The following is a 13,520-nucleotide window of genomic DNA, read 5'->3' as shown; positions in this document are numbered from 1 at the left end:
ACTTTATTTCTTATTTTCCCAACTTGCATATCTGTAATGTAGTCTAATTTTTTTTCCTTTGTTTTTTCTATGTTTTTGTACCTAAGACATGCAACTGAGATGGCACCGTGTATTTGGAACATTGTACACTTTTCACTTTACTCATGTTCTTTTGTAACTTGAGTCCATGTGACAATAAACCTAATTCTAATCCTAAATTTACAAATCACAAAGGTATGGTGAGGTTTTAGGTAAAAACAATGACTGCAGATGCTGGAAACCAGATTCTGGAGTAGAGTGGTGCTGGAAAAGCACAGCAGTTCAGGCAGCATCCGAGGAGCAGGAAAATCGACGTTTCAGGCAAAAGCCCTTCATCAGGAATACAGGCTTTTGCCCGAAACGTCGATTTTCCTGCTCCTATGGTGAGGTTTTCACAGGTATAGCTGATGTAGTGGTAAAGCTGACTGGGGATGTGGCGTTGAGAATACATCGTCTTAGCTCTCATTTCAGTACATCATTGGAAACTCAGCACAGGGTCAAATATGTGACCAAAGTTGTAAATACATTTGACTTCGGTTTAAGCCTGATAATATGGTGATTCAGCAGTTTGAATATGTAGGAGTGCCTGTGTAAGAACTTGTGCAAAACATTACAACAAATGTCTTTTTGATTGTTAGAGACACATGCCTATTAATTAAAACTGTGTTTTTCTGCAAGTGCAAAAATTACAAGACCACCCATATAATAAAACTAGACACAATGATTAAGTAATTAACCAAGTTTGCCATTTATTCACAATGATAATTAAGATGGTATACACCTTTAAAGTACATGAAAGAGAATAATCACACAGTAGTCAAGAATAGGAATGAGAATTCTGAAATGATTTCTTTCATTGAGCATAATTAAAAATAAAAAAATAATACTTTTCCTCATATCAGATTACAATGTTCCAATCGTACTGATCTTAACTCTGCTTTCTATTTTTATTCATAATCTCTTGAACAAAGCAAGTGATTGTGAATCTCGCTGCAGTATCTACACAATTACGGTAATAGTAATAGATATTTCATGTGGTGGTGTTGGGAAGAGTAGGCAGAGGCCTTATGAATAGACCATCCAAAGTATCAATGCTTTCTTATGTGGTCCCAATCTAGAATAAGTCAGCTCATCAGCCCTTCATTTTCCTTTTATTTTTCAGATCAGATCAACAGTGAGCTAAAACTGAACAAATCCACATTGCAAATAACACTGTTACCAGTTAACCTGGCAGTAATGAGGATGATTTGACAGTTTGATTTAATTGTTTAATAATACATTTACCACTAAGAAACACTGTTCATTTTTATGATGCCAAAATCAAGCCTGGAGGAGGGACAAGGGGAAGGCAATAGTAAGTCACAATTTATGCTTGAGACAAATTGAGAGGAAGTTTACTGTTAATCAGAGGGAAATGGATCTGGGTGGGTTACTCTTTGGAGGGTCAGTGTGGACTTGTTGGGGCGAAGGGCCTGTTTCCACACTGTAGGAAATCTAATCTAAAAAAATTTGCAGATACAGAAGAATGATTTTGTGCAAACTGGCTGCAATGTGTAAAGTCGCCTTCATGACTGCTTTGTTCAAACTCTAGGTGGTGCTGATGCATTCCTGATTCTGTTGCTGAGATTTGTTCCAATTTCAAAAGGAAAAGTATTTCACACTCCAAAAATGAAAACAAAATACTGCGGATGTTGGAAATCTGAAATTAAAAAGTGCTGAAATCAGACATCACTGGTAAAGAGAGAAAGGGAGTTAAAGTTTCGAGTTGAATACTCTTCTTGAGAACAGAAGTGTTATATTTGGTTTGAAACATCAACTCTCTAATGCTCTCCATAGATGCTGCCAGACCTACGGAATAATTCCAGCATTTTCTGTTTTATTTCACACTCCAAAGAGGTAGTTCACTCGGTATAAATTCATTAATTAAAAATCTGTGCAGGCATTCACAACTATAAGCTAAGGTCATTCAACACAATTTATCCCTTCCTTCCTGCCATATATTTAGGAGGAGTGGGAATGGGGTAGGAGAAATGTTTTTAATTTTGATCATGATCTAGATGCTCTGAATTTCAGTCATTACACATAAGCACATTTACGACATGGTAAACACAAATCCAAACTAAGTTTGATAGTCCAGAGACCATCATATCTTAAATAAGATATAGGGATTTATTTTCTTGTTAAAATGTTTTAACATGAACACTTAGCATTTTTAAATTATTACTTGCCATCTTTAAAAATAAAAATACATAGACTCTTCCATAATTTTCACACATTCTTCTTCCACAGCCTATTGGAGGCTATTTCCTCATCATGGATTGTCATAATTGCTTGTTGCTCAAAATAAAAGTTCTGAAGTGGCAACAAAGAAAGCAGAGCCTGGTATGAGAGATGTTCCCTTATCCTCAGTAAATGCTTGCCACCAGGCAGTGTGGTCAGGTGTTGACCTCTCCAAGCACAAATATTTCTAAAGATAGGATTTTTCCATATATAAAAAATATATATATTATATATAATGGCTAATTCTCGAGTGGTTTTATGATGACCATTTTAAATCTTTAAACATTTATAACTGAATAATATCACTAATTGGAAACAAATTTTTTAAAATACCAACATATACATGAGCATTGTACAGTAAGGCATACACTTAGGGCAACAAATTAAACAGCCACCTGCTTTCAAACAGCAATCTGGATCTTTCCTGAAGTTAAACATTGTATTCGGGTTTTACCAAACTGCCTGCTGCATCAGTATAGCTTTTTCCCTCAGAAGGGCCACTGCATTAGAAGAACTGGTTCACTGTTCATGGTCATTAGAAACAATTTTCAAATGACGACTACCTTTCAGTAAAATTAATAGACGCTTCAAACTCCAAGAAGTAAATGATACAGATGAAGCGAATGATGTTGGTCTTCTCTCACTTTAATTGCTCAGATTGAAGGATTAGATCTGTTAGCTTGTTTGTAACTGGATAAAAGATGCTGGGAAAAGACCTTTTCTGTGAGGTTGCCCTTCTATATAGCCATTCTGCCAGAAAGAGAAAAAAATGAACATAGTCATTTAAATCCAGTCAACATTCAGAGGTGTTTCAGAACACTCATTATTCCCATTATTGACTTAGTGCAACATAACATGCAAGATGTGCTATTATTTCACAGCATTGAATTAAGCTAATTAAAAGTTCTGAACATTGTGTAAGCTCCATCCAGTACTCTGAGTCAGAACGTTGTTGGTTCAAAGCTCACCCTGAGAACCCTACAGGCATTCACAATTATAAGCTGAGAGTAATCAACACAATCTATCCCTTCCTTCCTGCCATATATTTAGAAGGAGTAGGAATTGGGTCGGAGAAATGTTTTTAATTTTGATCACGATCTAGATACTCTGAATTTCAGTCATTACACATTTAGGCTTTAGCAATGACCATGTGGAGATTAATGATGCCAGCAAGATAACTGCGACTGATAAAGAACTTACAAAGTTAGAAATGGAGATACAGGCTGCAAGAACCTGGGCCTGTTCAAAAGTGCAATATTACACATTCCTCCAGCTCATTTACAGGAAAACCACACAACCTCTGAAACTGAACCCTTCAAAAAGCACAGAGATTTTTTGTCTTCTTAGAAACATATGAACATTTGCCCCTTCAAGCTTGCTCCCCATTCAATAAAATAATGGCTGATCTGATCTTCAACTCTACATTCCTGCATATTCCCAAGAACTTTTATTCCTCAAAAGTCTATTTAGCCGTGTCTAAAAAATATTTAAAAGATTCTGCATCTGATGTCTTTTAAGGAAGGGAATTTCAAAGATTTACAACCCCTAAGAGAAAAAATATTTCCTTGTCTCGGTTTTAAGTAGCCGCCTCCTTATTTTTAAAGGGTGACCCCTAGTTACAGATTCTCCCACAAGAAACATCCTCTTAGTATCCACCCAGTCCCTTCTGGATCTTACATGTTTCAATTAAGTTACCTCTGTTTCTTCCAGAAGATACAGCCCTAGTCTATATAGCCTTTCCTCATAGGATGATGTGCTTGTTCCAGATATTCATCTTCACTTATCTACAAGTATGGGATCCAGTTACCCTCATGAGCATCTATGTCTCAACACTTGCCTTCACCCCAGATGTTAAGGATCAATTAGCAAATGGAGTTCAATTTAGATAAATGTGAGATGCTGCATTTTGTTAAGGCAAATCAGGGCAGGCCTTATACACTTAATGCTAAGGTCCTGGGGAGCGTTGCTAAAGAAAGAGACCTTGGGGTGCAGGTTCATAGTTCCTTGAAAGTAGAGTCGCAGGTAGACAGGATAGTGAAGGTGGCATTTGGTACACTTGCCTTTATTGGTCAGTGCATTCCGCATAGCAGTTGGGAGGTCATCTTGAAGCTAATTTGGACATTAGTTAGGTTTCTTTTGGAATATTGCATTCGATTCTGGTCACTCTGCTATAGGAAACATGTTGTGAAACTGGATATTGTCAGGGTTGGAGAGTTTGAACTAACAGGGAAAGAAGCCGGGGCTATTTTCGCTGGAGCATCTGAGGCTGAGGGGTGACCTTATAGAGGTTTATAAGATCGTGAGGGACATAGATAGGGTGCATAGCCAAGGTCTTTCTCCCAGGGTAGGGGAATCCAAAACTAGAGGGTATAGGTTTAAGGTGAGAGGGGAAAGATTTAAAAGGGACCTAAGGAGCAACTTTTTTTCACATAGAGCGTGATGCCTGTATGGAATGAGTTGTCAGAGGAGGTAGTGAAGGCTGATACAATTATGACATTTAACAGTAATCTGGATGCATATATGAATAGTAAGAGTTCAGAGGGACATGGGCCAAATGGGACTAGATTAATGTCAGATATCAGTTGGACAGTGCTGTACATCTTAATGACTAATTCTGTAAGGCACTTGTTAGGCAAGGGAATCAAACCTTAGCAGGGGTTGGTGAGAATGTGGAATTCAGAACACAACAGATCGGCTGTGGTCTTATTGAATGGCAGAGCAGGTTTGTAGTGACAAAAGGATTACTTGTATGTTTAACAATTATTGACACACTTCCTTGATAAGTAAAGTGGGGAAGGTATTTACTCAAGTTGCTCTGACCAGATGGCAGATCCTGACATTACATATCATAGTCTCAGTGCAGCTTCAAAGCTGACAGATTGGCATCTGACATGACTTTCTTACTTTGGCAGTTACTGCAGAAGTATAAGGTAAAGTTGCTATTGTCTTACAAGGTTGTAGGGTTGCTGTATCATTAGAGACATCAGACTAGTAGAGCTTAACCTGAGGTTCATCATGCCTTAAGCATGGAAAGAGATTGAGGAAAGTCCTTTATGGTAACCTAGGCCAGTGTGGGAACCGAACGCACACTGTTGGTGTCAATCTGAACAAATGAGCTAGCTGACCCCCATGCAGCAGAAATACCTTGAACAACACAGACCACTTCACATTCCTTTCAGACACCTCACTAAGGCCTTTGAATTTGCTAACAGAAATGCTGCTGTGGAAAATAGGCTGCTTGCTAGAGTCCTAGGTGAAAAAAAGAAATTCATCCTATCATGTCAAAGTTGAGAAATAAAGTGTGGTACAACAATAACTGAAAACACAAGGGGCTTGTTGTACCAGAATTGTGTTCTCAGAAACATATGCAAGCCAAGAAAAGTGTCTGAGCCATTTCCCCTATGACTCAGACAGTACTGGCCATCTTGCATGACAGACTATCAAAGAAGAATATAAAATTGCATGTTGGGATCCTCAAAGTTTGTTCCTGTGCTGCTGAGACAGCAGTGATTTGATTGGCTGGACCATCTGTGCCAAATGAATTGCAGCCACATTCCCAAAAATATGTTCTACTGGTGCAAGAGGAACAAGTCACTTGCATCTGCAAGACAAGGGAATCTATAATCGAGATCTCAAATTGACCAGGATCAGAGTTATGAATGGGAGGTTGTTGTTGCTGACCGGAGTGACTGGAGACAAACTGTTAAGGCTGGCATGGAAAAATGGGAGGACTAAAGAAATGTCCAGATGATGGAAAAGAGACCCTACAAAATGAAAAAAATATAAGCCAGCCTTGGGCCAATCCTATTCAACTGTGCCAGCTGCAGAAGAGATTGCCACTCACACATCAGCCAGTAGGAGGAAGTGAGGACTGCAGATGCTGGAGATTAGAGTTGGTGCTGGAAAGCACACTCTCGATATACATCAGCCAGTGGCATAACTAGTGTTCAATAGTTTTTGAGGAGGTGACAGAAAAGATTGCTGATGGTAACACATACATTTGGTATACATGGATTTCCAGGAGGCATTTGAAGAAAGTTGTAAGTTATGTTTAAAACAGATGTAATTAAAAAATTGGTAGTACTATAGAAAGCAGAGCACTGGTCAGTGGATATTTTATCAGGCTGGAAGAATCTTTGTAGCTTCCCTGTGGATCAGTATTGGGGTCCTTGCTTTTCTTGATTTATATTAATGATTTGGATCTTGGTGCATGGAGGATAATTTCCAAGTTTATAGATGACACTAAACTTCAAAGAATTGTAAACTGTGAGGAGGATAGCATGGAACTCCTAAAGGAATAGACAAGTTGATGGAATGGGCAGATAGAAAGCAGATGAAGTTCAGAGCAGAGAAGTGTGAGATGACGCACTTTGTAGGAATAACACTGAAAGATGATGTAAAATAGGAAGCGCAATTCTAAAGGTATTTCAGGAGCAGAGGGACCTGGGGATATTCATGCACAGATCATTGAAATGTGGTAGGACATTTGGAGAGACAGCAGTAAGTAAAGCATAGTGTTCTCGGCTTCATTAACAAAGGCATAGAGTTTAAAAACAGGGAGGTGATGTTGAACTTGTCCAAGACACTTTTTACGTCTCAGCTGGAGTATTTCGTACACGTGGGGGTCCACATTATAGAAGATGGGAACAGTGCGGAATCAATTTATTAAAACATTACCAGTTTTGAGAAACTTCAGCTACAAGGATATTTTGAAGAAGTGGGAGTGTTCTCTCTGGAGAGAAGGCTAAGAGGAGATCTGACTCAGACTTTTTAAATTATGAATGGGCTGGATATATGGGGTGAGCTGTTTTTGCTTGTAAAATAAACAAGAACAGGAGGGGACCGATTTAAAGTGATATGCAAATGCAGCAAGGGTGTTGTGAGGAAAGAAGTTTTCAAATTGCGAGTAGTTAGGGGATGCAACACACAGCCTGGAAAAGCAATGGAGGCAGGTTTAATTGAGGCATTCAAGAGGGCATTGGATGGTTATTTAGATAGTATGTGTGTGCAGGGAAATGGGAAAGAGACAGGAGATTGGCACTGGATAGTAGAGCCAGACTTGATAATAGAGCCAGTGCAAGCACAATGGGCCAAATAGCTCCTTCTGCACAGTAACAATTCTTTGATTCTATGAATAGAGAAGTGACATATACTTTGATGCAGTCTATCATGTCCTAAGACAGATATGTTTACTGGTTTGTTTACAGTATTTCCATATTGCTTAATCGCACAGTCAGAACTTCCCGTTACATGTTATTTAGCAATAATTCTGCTCTTGAAACATTGCATAAATAGCCGCGAAAGGAATGACCATTTAATCTTTGTTTAGTGGCACTGGTTGAGAAGAACTTTGATCAAATCACTAAAAGAATTGTTTGCTGTTTTTTGGATGAGCATGCGAATGTTAACTTTCATCTCAATTGGCAGACAAAGCCTCAGTATAAAACAAAGTATGATTCCTCTGGCACTGCAGTCTTCTTAGTAAGATACTTTACTATCAAAGTCTCCACAATCTGTAATTTAGGGTAACGATGAGCTGAACCATACTGATCTATGATAGCAAGGGTAAGTTCACATCCTGTATGATTCCTTCAGTATTCACAGCAGTACAATTTCAAGAAATTACAGCAGGATGAAATACACTGGAGTACTGAACATGCATTTACTTTATCTAAGCTGAAGCCTGTTTTCCAGCACAGCTCTCTACCTTTCAAAAGAATTCCACAGCTGATGATAATCTTGAGCATTTATAAAATGTTACATGGATTGATTGCCTTTATTGACTGCAGATTGTGTGCTTTTTGAACAACATAGAATATATCTGCCATTACAATTCTGTAAAACTTGCATGTGTGTGGAGAGTGAGTGACAGTGCATGGTAAAGTGCACCTCTTGGTTGGGGGGGGGGGGGGGGGTGTGTGTGTGTGTGTCTGCCTGCCTGCTTGGCCACTTTGCGTTGTTGCGTATCCCAAAGTCTGCCTTGGAGGATGGTCATCTTAAGATCAGAGGCTGAACGTCCCAGTCTGACTCAAGATTGGGATACCGACTCTAACCTCACATCTTTAATGCGTTGTTTGAGCTGAGATGTCACTTTTTAAAAATAAAACCTTAAGTTAGCTTCAGAATGTGATTTGAAACCTGCAACCCATTTGAAAAGCTGAAAGAAGTAACAGCAATCTAGGTTTTTTTCAATATTTCGTATCAATTGCATGCATGGCACTGTGATCGTTTGCTATAAATTCTGTGTCTTATCATCCTGCTCTACAGCTATCTGATGAAGGAGCAGCGCTCCAAAACTATTGCTTCCGAGTAAACCTGTTGGACTATAACCTGGTGTTGTGTGATTGTTAACTTAATGTTTAATGTGGGTCACCAAACTAGTCTTGTGGATATCCTAAATGCCAGCTCCAAGATCATGCACTTGTTCAGCAGTGAGTTTAAATAATGGCTGAATTTCTGACTTCTGCATTGCGCAACTAAGAAGAGGTTGAGAAAGGAGTTATTATTCATTCCTAAGAGCAACAAAGAAAAGCAAATATCAACACCCAACAGGCCAAGGTTGAAGAATGTGGCATGGTGGCTCAGTGTTTAGCACTGCTGCCTCACAGCGCCAGGGAACCAGGTTCGATTCCAGCCTTGGGTGACTGTGTGGAGTTTGTACATTCTCCCAGTGTCTGTGTGGGTTTCCTCCAGGTGCTCCGGTTTCCTCCCATAATCCAAAGATGTGCAGGTCAGGTGAATTGGCCATGGGAAATTACCAATAATGTTAGGTGCATTAATCAGGGGTAAATATGGAGTAGGGGAATCGGTCTGGGTGAGTTACTCTTCGGAGGGTCGGTGTGGACTTGGGCCGAAGGACCCATTCCCATACTGTAGGGAATCTAATCTAATCAAAATGCCTCCTCAGGGCAGTATAATAATGAGCCATTAGATAGATACATACCCACCACTCCTGATCTTCCTCTCCAGTAATTACTATAATCTCTCCCTCCGTGAATGTAAGCTCATCAGCGTGATCTGCTGTGCAGTTGTAAATGGCTCTTCCTCTACGAATTTTGGGTTTTGCCTGTAAAATAAATTATTATGCAAAGCCAGAGTTTATTAACCAGTTCTTTTCTTTAGCCATCTTACCTTTCTACTAACTGCATTAACACCATAAGAACATAAGAAATAGGAAGAAGAATAAGCCAATTGGCCCTCAAGCCTGTTCCATTATTCAATAGGATCATAGCTGATCCAACACTCCTCATATCCACTTTCCTGCATTCTCCTGAAACCCTTGAATCCCTGACTGATCTAGAATCTCTCTGTCTTAGCCCTAAATATACACAAGGACTCTGCCCTCACAGCCCTCTGTGGCAAGGACTTCCAAAGACTCTCAACCCTCAGAGAGAACAGCCTTCCTTCTTCACAGCATTTATGGCAAATCCTGAATTAAGAATATCAACAATGCATGAGTGACTGTTTTATGCAAATCCAGTTGACAAAAGTGGACACATTGACTTTAATTTAAAAAAAAAAATCCCACGTACTCACCATATCTACAGTTTTTAAACTGACAGCAGGGATTAAAATCAAAATTTAGGGTGCAATCTTATATCTGACTGAGTGATGTATGCGAGGGTGAAATTTCTGGTAGAATTGGGTGAGATGTCTGGTGAGGCCGATCTTGATTGTAAGGAGCTTCTCTCTCCAACTTGTAAGCATTTGCTGAGCAATATGGTGGATTTCTCATAAGGCAGCACTGAGTTGCCAGTTAAGAGACTGCTTGATTAATGGCCCAACATCCCTCAGTAATATTCAGATTAGCTTAACAAACAAGAAACAAGCTAAATGTCAAGACAACACAACATGAAAATCAGCAAGTACCTAGCATTTTGAGAACATGAGTGGGAGTCATAGAGATGTACAGCACGGAAACAGACCCTTTAGTCCAACTTGTCCACGCCGACCAGATATCCTAAACGAATTTAGTCCCATTTCCCAGCGCTTGGTCCATATTCTTATAAACCCTTCCTATTCATATACCCATCCATTTGCCTTTTAAATGTTGCAATTGTACCAGCCTCCACCACTCCCTCTGGCAGCTCATTCCATACACACACCACCTTCTGCGTGAAAACGTTCCCTTTAGGTCTCTTTTAAATCTTTCCCCTCTCATCCTAAACCTATGCCCTCTAGTTCTGTACTCCCCCACCCCAGGGAAAAGACCTTGTCTATTTATCCTATCCATGCCCCTCACGACTTTATAAACCTCTAAGGTCACCCCTCAGCCTCTGTCGCTCCAGGGAAAACAGCCCCAGCCTATTCCACCACTCTCTATAGCTCAAATCCTCCAGTCCGAGCAACACCATTGTATATCTTTTCTGAATCCTTTCAAGTTTCACAACATCCTTCCGATAGAAGGGAGTCCAGAATTGCACATAGTATTCCAAAAGTGGCCTAACTAATATCTTCTTCACTATCTACCTGCAATTCAACTTTCAAGGAACTATGAACCTGCACTCCAAGTTCTCTTTGTTCAGCAACATTCCCCAGGACCTTACCATTCAGTGTACAAGTCCCGCTCTGATTTGCTTTTCCAAAATGCAGCACCTCACATTTACCTAAATTAATCTCCATCTGCCACTCCGCAGCCCATTGGCCAAACCGATCAAGATCCTGTTGTACTCTGAGATAATCCTCTTCGCTGTTCTCTGCACCTCTAGTTTTGGTGTCACCTGCAAACTTACTAACTATACTTCCTATGTTCACAACCAAATCATTTATATAAATTATGAAAAGCTGTGAACCCAGCATTGATCCTTGTTTGCTGTTTTCCAATCTGCTGGAACTGCCCCAGAGTCCAGCGAATTTTGGAAAACACCATAAGTGCACTTGTTATTTTTCCTACCATCTCTTTTAGTACCCTGGAAAGCATTCCATCAGAACGAGGAGATTTGTCTATCCTTAACTCCATTAGCTTGTCCAACACTACCTTTTTCTTGATAATGATTGTTTCCAGGTCCTCAACTACCTTCGTCTCTTTGTCAATTACGGGCATGTTATTAGTGTCCTCCACTGTGCAGACCGACAAAAAATTCCTGTTCAATGCCTCAGCCATTTCATCATATCCCATTGGTAAATGCACCTTCTCATCCTCTAAAGGACCAATGTTTACTTTAGCTACTCTTTTTTGTTTTATATATTTATATAAACTTTTGCTATCTTTGCTAGTTTTTTCACATGTTCTATCTTACTTTCCTTCATAGCTTTTTTTTGTGGCTTTCTGTTGACCTTTAAAGCTTTCCTAATATTCTAGTTTCCTGCTGATCTTGGTCACTTTGTATGCGTTCACTTTCAATTTGATAACCTCCCTTATTTCCTTAGACACCCATGGCAGATTAAACCTTTTGTTACAGTATTTCCTTTTCACTGGAATATATATTTTGCTGAACGCTTTGAAAGTCATTCACTGCTCGTCAACTATCCCATCATAAAGTCTTTGTTTTCAGTCTACTTTAGCCAAATCCACCCACATCCTATTCTAGTCTCCCTTGTTTAAGCACAGGACTCTGGATATCAGACTTGATCTTCACACTCTCCATCTGTATTCTCAATTCAAAATTACTGTGATCACTCCTTCCAAGAGGATCCCTAACTAGGAGATCATTAATTATTCCTGTCTCATTATACAGGATAGCTTGCGCCCTCATCGGTTCCATCACATACTGTTCAAGAAAGCTATCGCAGATTCACTCAATGAATTTCTCCTCAAGGTTATCCTGATTGAGTTGGTTCGACCAATCGACACGTAGATTAATATTCCCCATGATAATTGCCGTACCATTTTTAAAGGCATCAGTTATTTCTTTTTATATTGCCCACCCCAATGTGATGTTATTATTTGGTAGCTTATAGACTATGCCTACCAGTGACGTTTTCTGCTTAGAATTTCTAATTTCTACCCAAATGGATTCAACCTTATTCTGCATATAACCAATATCATCTCTCAGCACCGCCCTGATGTCGTCCTTGAAAATCAGAGCTACACCACCTCCCTTACCTTCCTGTCTGTCCTTCTGAATCTCTATGACTCTAACATTTATAACTTAACTAATACGTGTCTGTTTGTGTTAAGACTCACAATTGGTTTATGCTCTGCCACTATTAAACAAACAGGCCTATACACATATTATAGAAAGAATCAGTGACAGCACTCTACACAACCATTAGCCGGAAGTACTTGGTAAAACATAAACAGGGCTGATCATGAGAATGGGGAGGATATTTTCAGTGGGAATCCTCTGGCTTGCAGGGATGCCACCAGGTTTATTGAGCAGTTTTCCCAGTTGCTGAGATGTCCATCTGCCAAAGGCAAAATGCCAGCTGTGGGAAGAGGACCTTAAGTGGCTAGTAAAGTGACCACTTAGCAACTTCATCTGGCATAAGGATGAACAGGCTACCTGACACCTAACCCCTCCATTCTTAAAATACCATATCAGAGCATGGTTGGGGAAATATATTTCCGGACATAGTAATGTTCATGTTTGTTCTACAAGATTTTCCTAACCATATGTATCCTAAATCTCAAATTAGAAGAAGAATTGCCTTGGCCTAAGACATTTATACAACGTGTTAGCTATGGCACAGCTTATCACTCTTCGTATTGGATAGAAAATAACTGTGTTGCATTCTATTTCCACAGATCAAATATTTGTTTTGATTTCATTACAGTAAATCTAAAAATTCAAGCTTGCCTCTTGCAAAACACAGATTTTACTTATCTTGGTTAACTTTGAATAACTTTTTCTAGAACATATTTTACTTTCTCAAATCAAAGGTGTGGCGATGGGTTCCAGTTATGCCTGTCTCTTTATGGGGTGTGTGGAATGTTCCAGTCCTATTCGGGCCCCCACCCATAACTCTTCCTCAGTTACTGTGATGATTTTGTCAGTGCTATGTTCTTCTCTCTTCTATAATTGAAAAAAAAATTAATTAGCTTTGCTTCCAATTTCTATCCTTCTCTCACCTTCACCTGCTCCATTTCTGATTCTTCCCTTCCCTTCCTTGACTTTACTGTTTCCATTTCTAGGGTTAGGCTTTCCATCAATACCTAATACAAATCCACCATGCCCCACAGTTACCTTGACTCCATCTCTTCACACACTCCTTCCTGCAAGGATTCCTATTTATTCTCCCAGTTTCTTCATCTCTGTCATGTTCTGATGATGCCATCTTCC

The 13,520-nt window shown here is 39.5% G+C and overlaps 1 protein-coding gene across 1 annotated transcript in view; it reads right to left on the bottom strand.

The window, feature by feature from the left end:
• Positions 1 to 742: 742 nt before the first annotated feature.
• Positions 743 to 13,520, bottom strand: part of unm_sa1614 (un-named sa1614) — a 256,372-nt gene continuing 243,594 nt past the window's right edge. The window contains exons 28-29 of the mRNA XM_043709987.1: positions 9,242 to 9,364; positions 743 to 3,048 (exon numbers count right to left, since the gene is read on the bottom strand). Coding sequence (XP_043565922.1) covers positions 2,974 to 3,048; positions 9,242 to 9,364 — 198 coding nt within the window. The 3' untranslated portion in view covers positions 743 to 2,973. The remainder of the gene's footprint in view (positions 3,049 to 9,241; positions 9,365 to 13,520) is intronic.

The sequence above is a fragment of the Chiloscyllium plagiosum genome, chromosome 20, assembly GCF_004010195.1.
Source record: "Chiloscyllium plagiosum isolate BGI_BamShark_2017 chromosome 20, ASM401019v2, whole genome shotgun sequence".
NCBI lineage: Eukaryota > Metazoa > Chordata > Chondrichthyes > Orectolobiformes > Hemiscylliidae > Chiloscyllium > Chiloscyllium plagiosum.
This window is presented reverse-complemented; position numbering and strand designations above follow the sequence as displayed.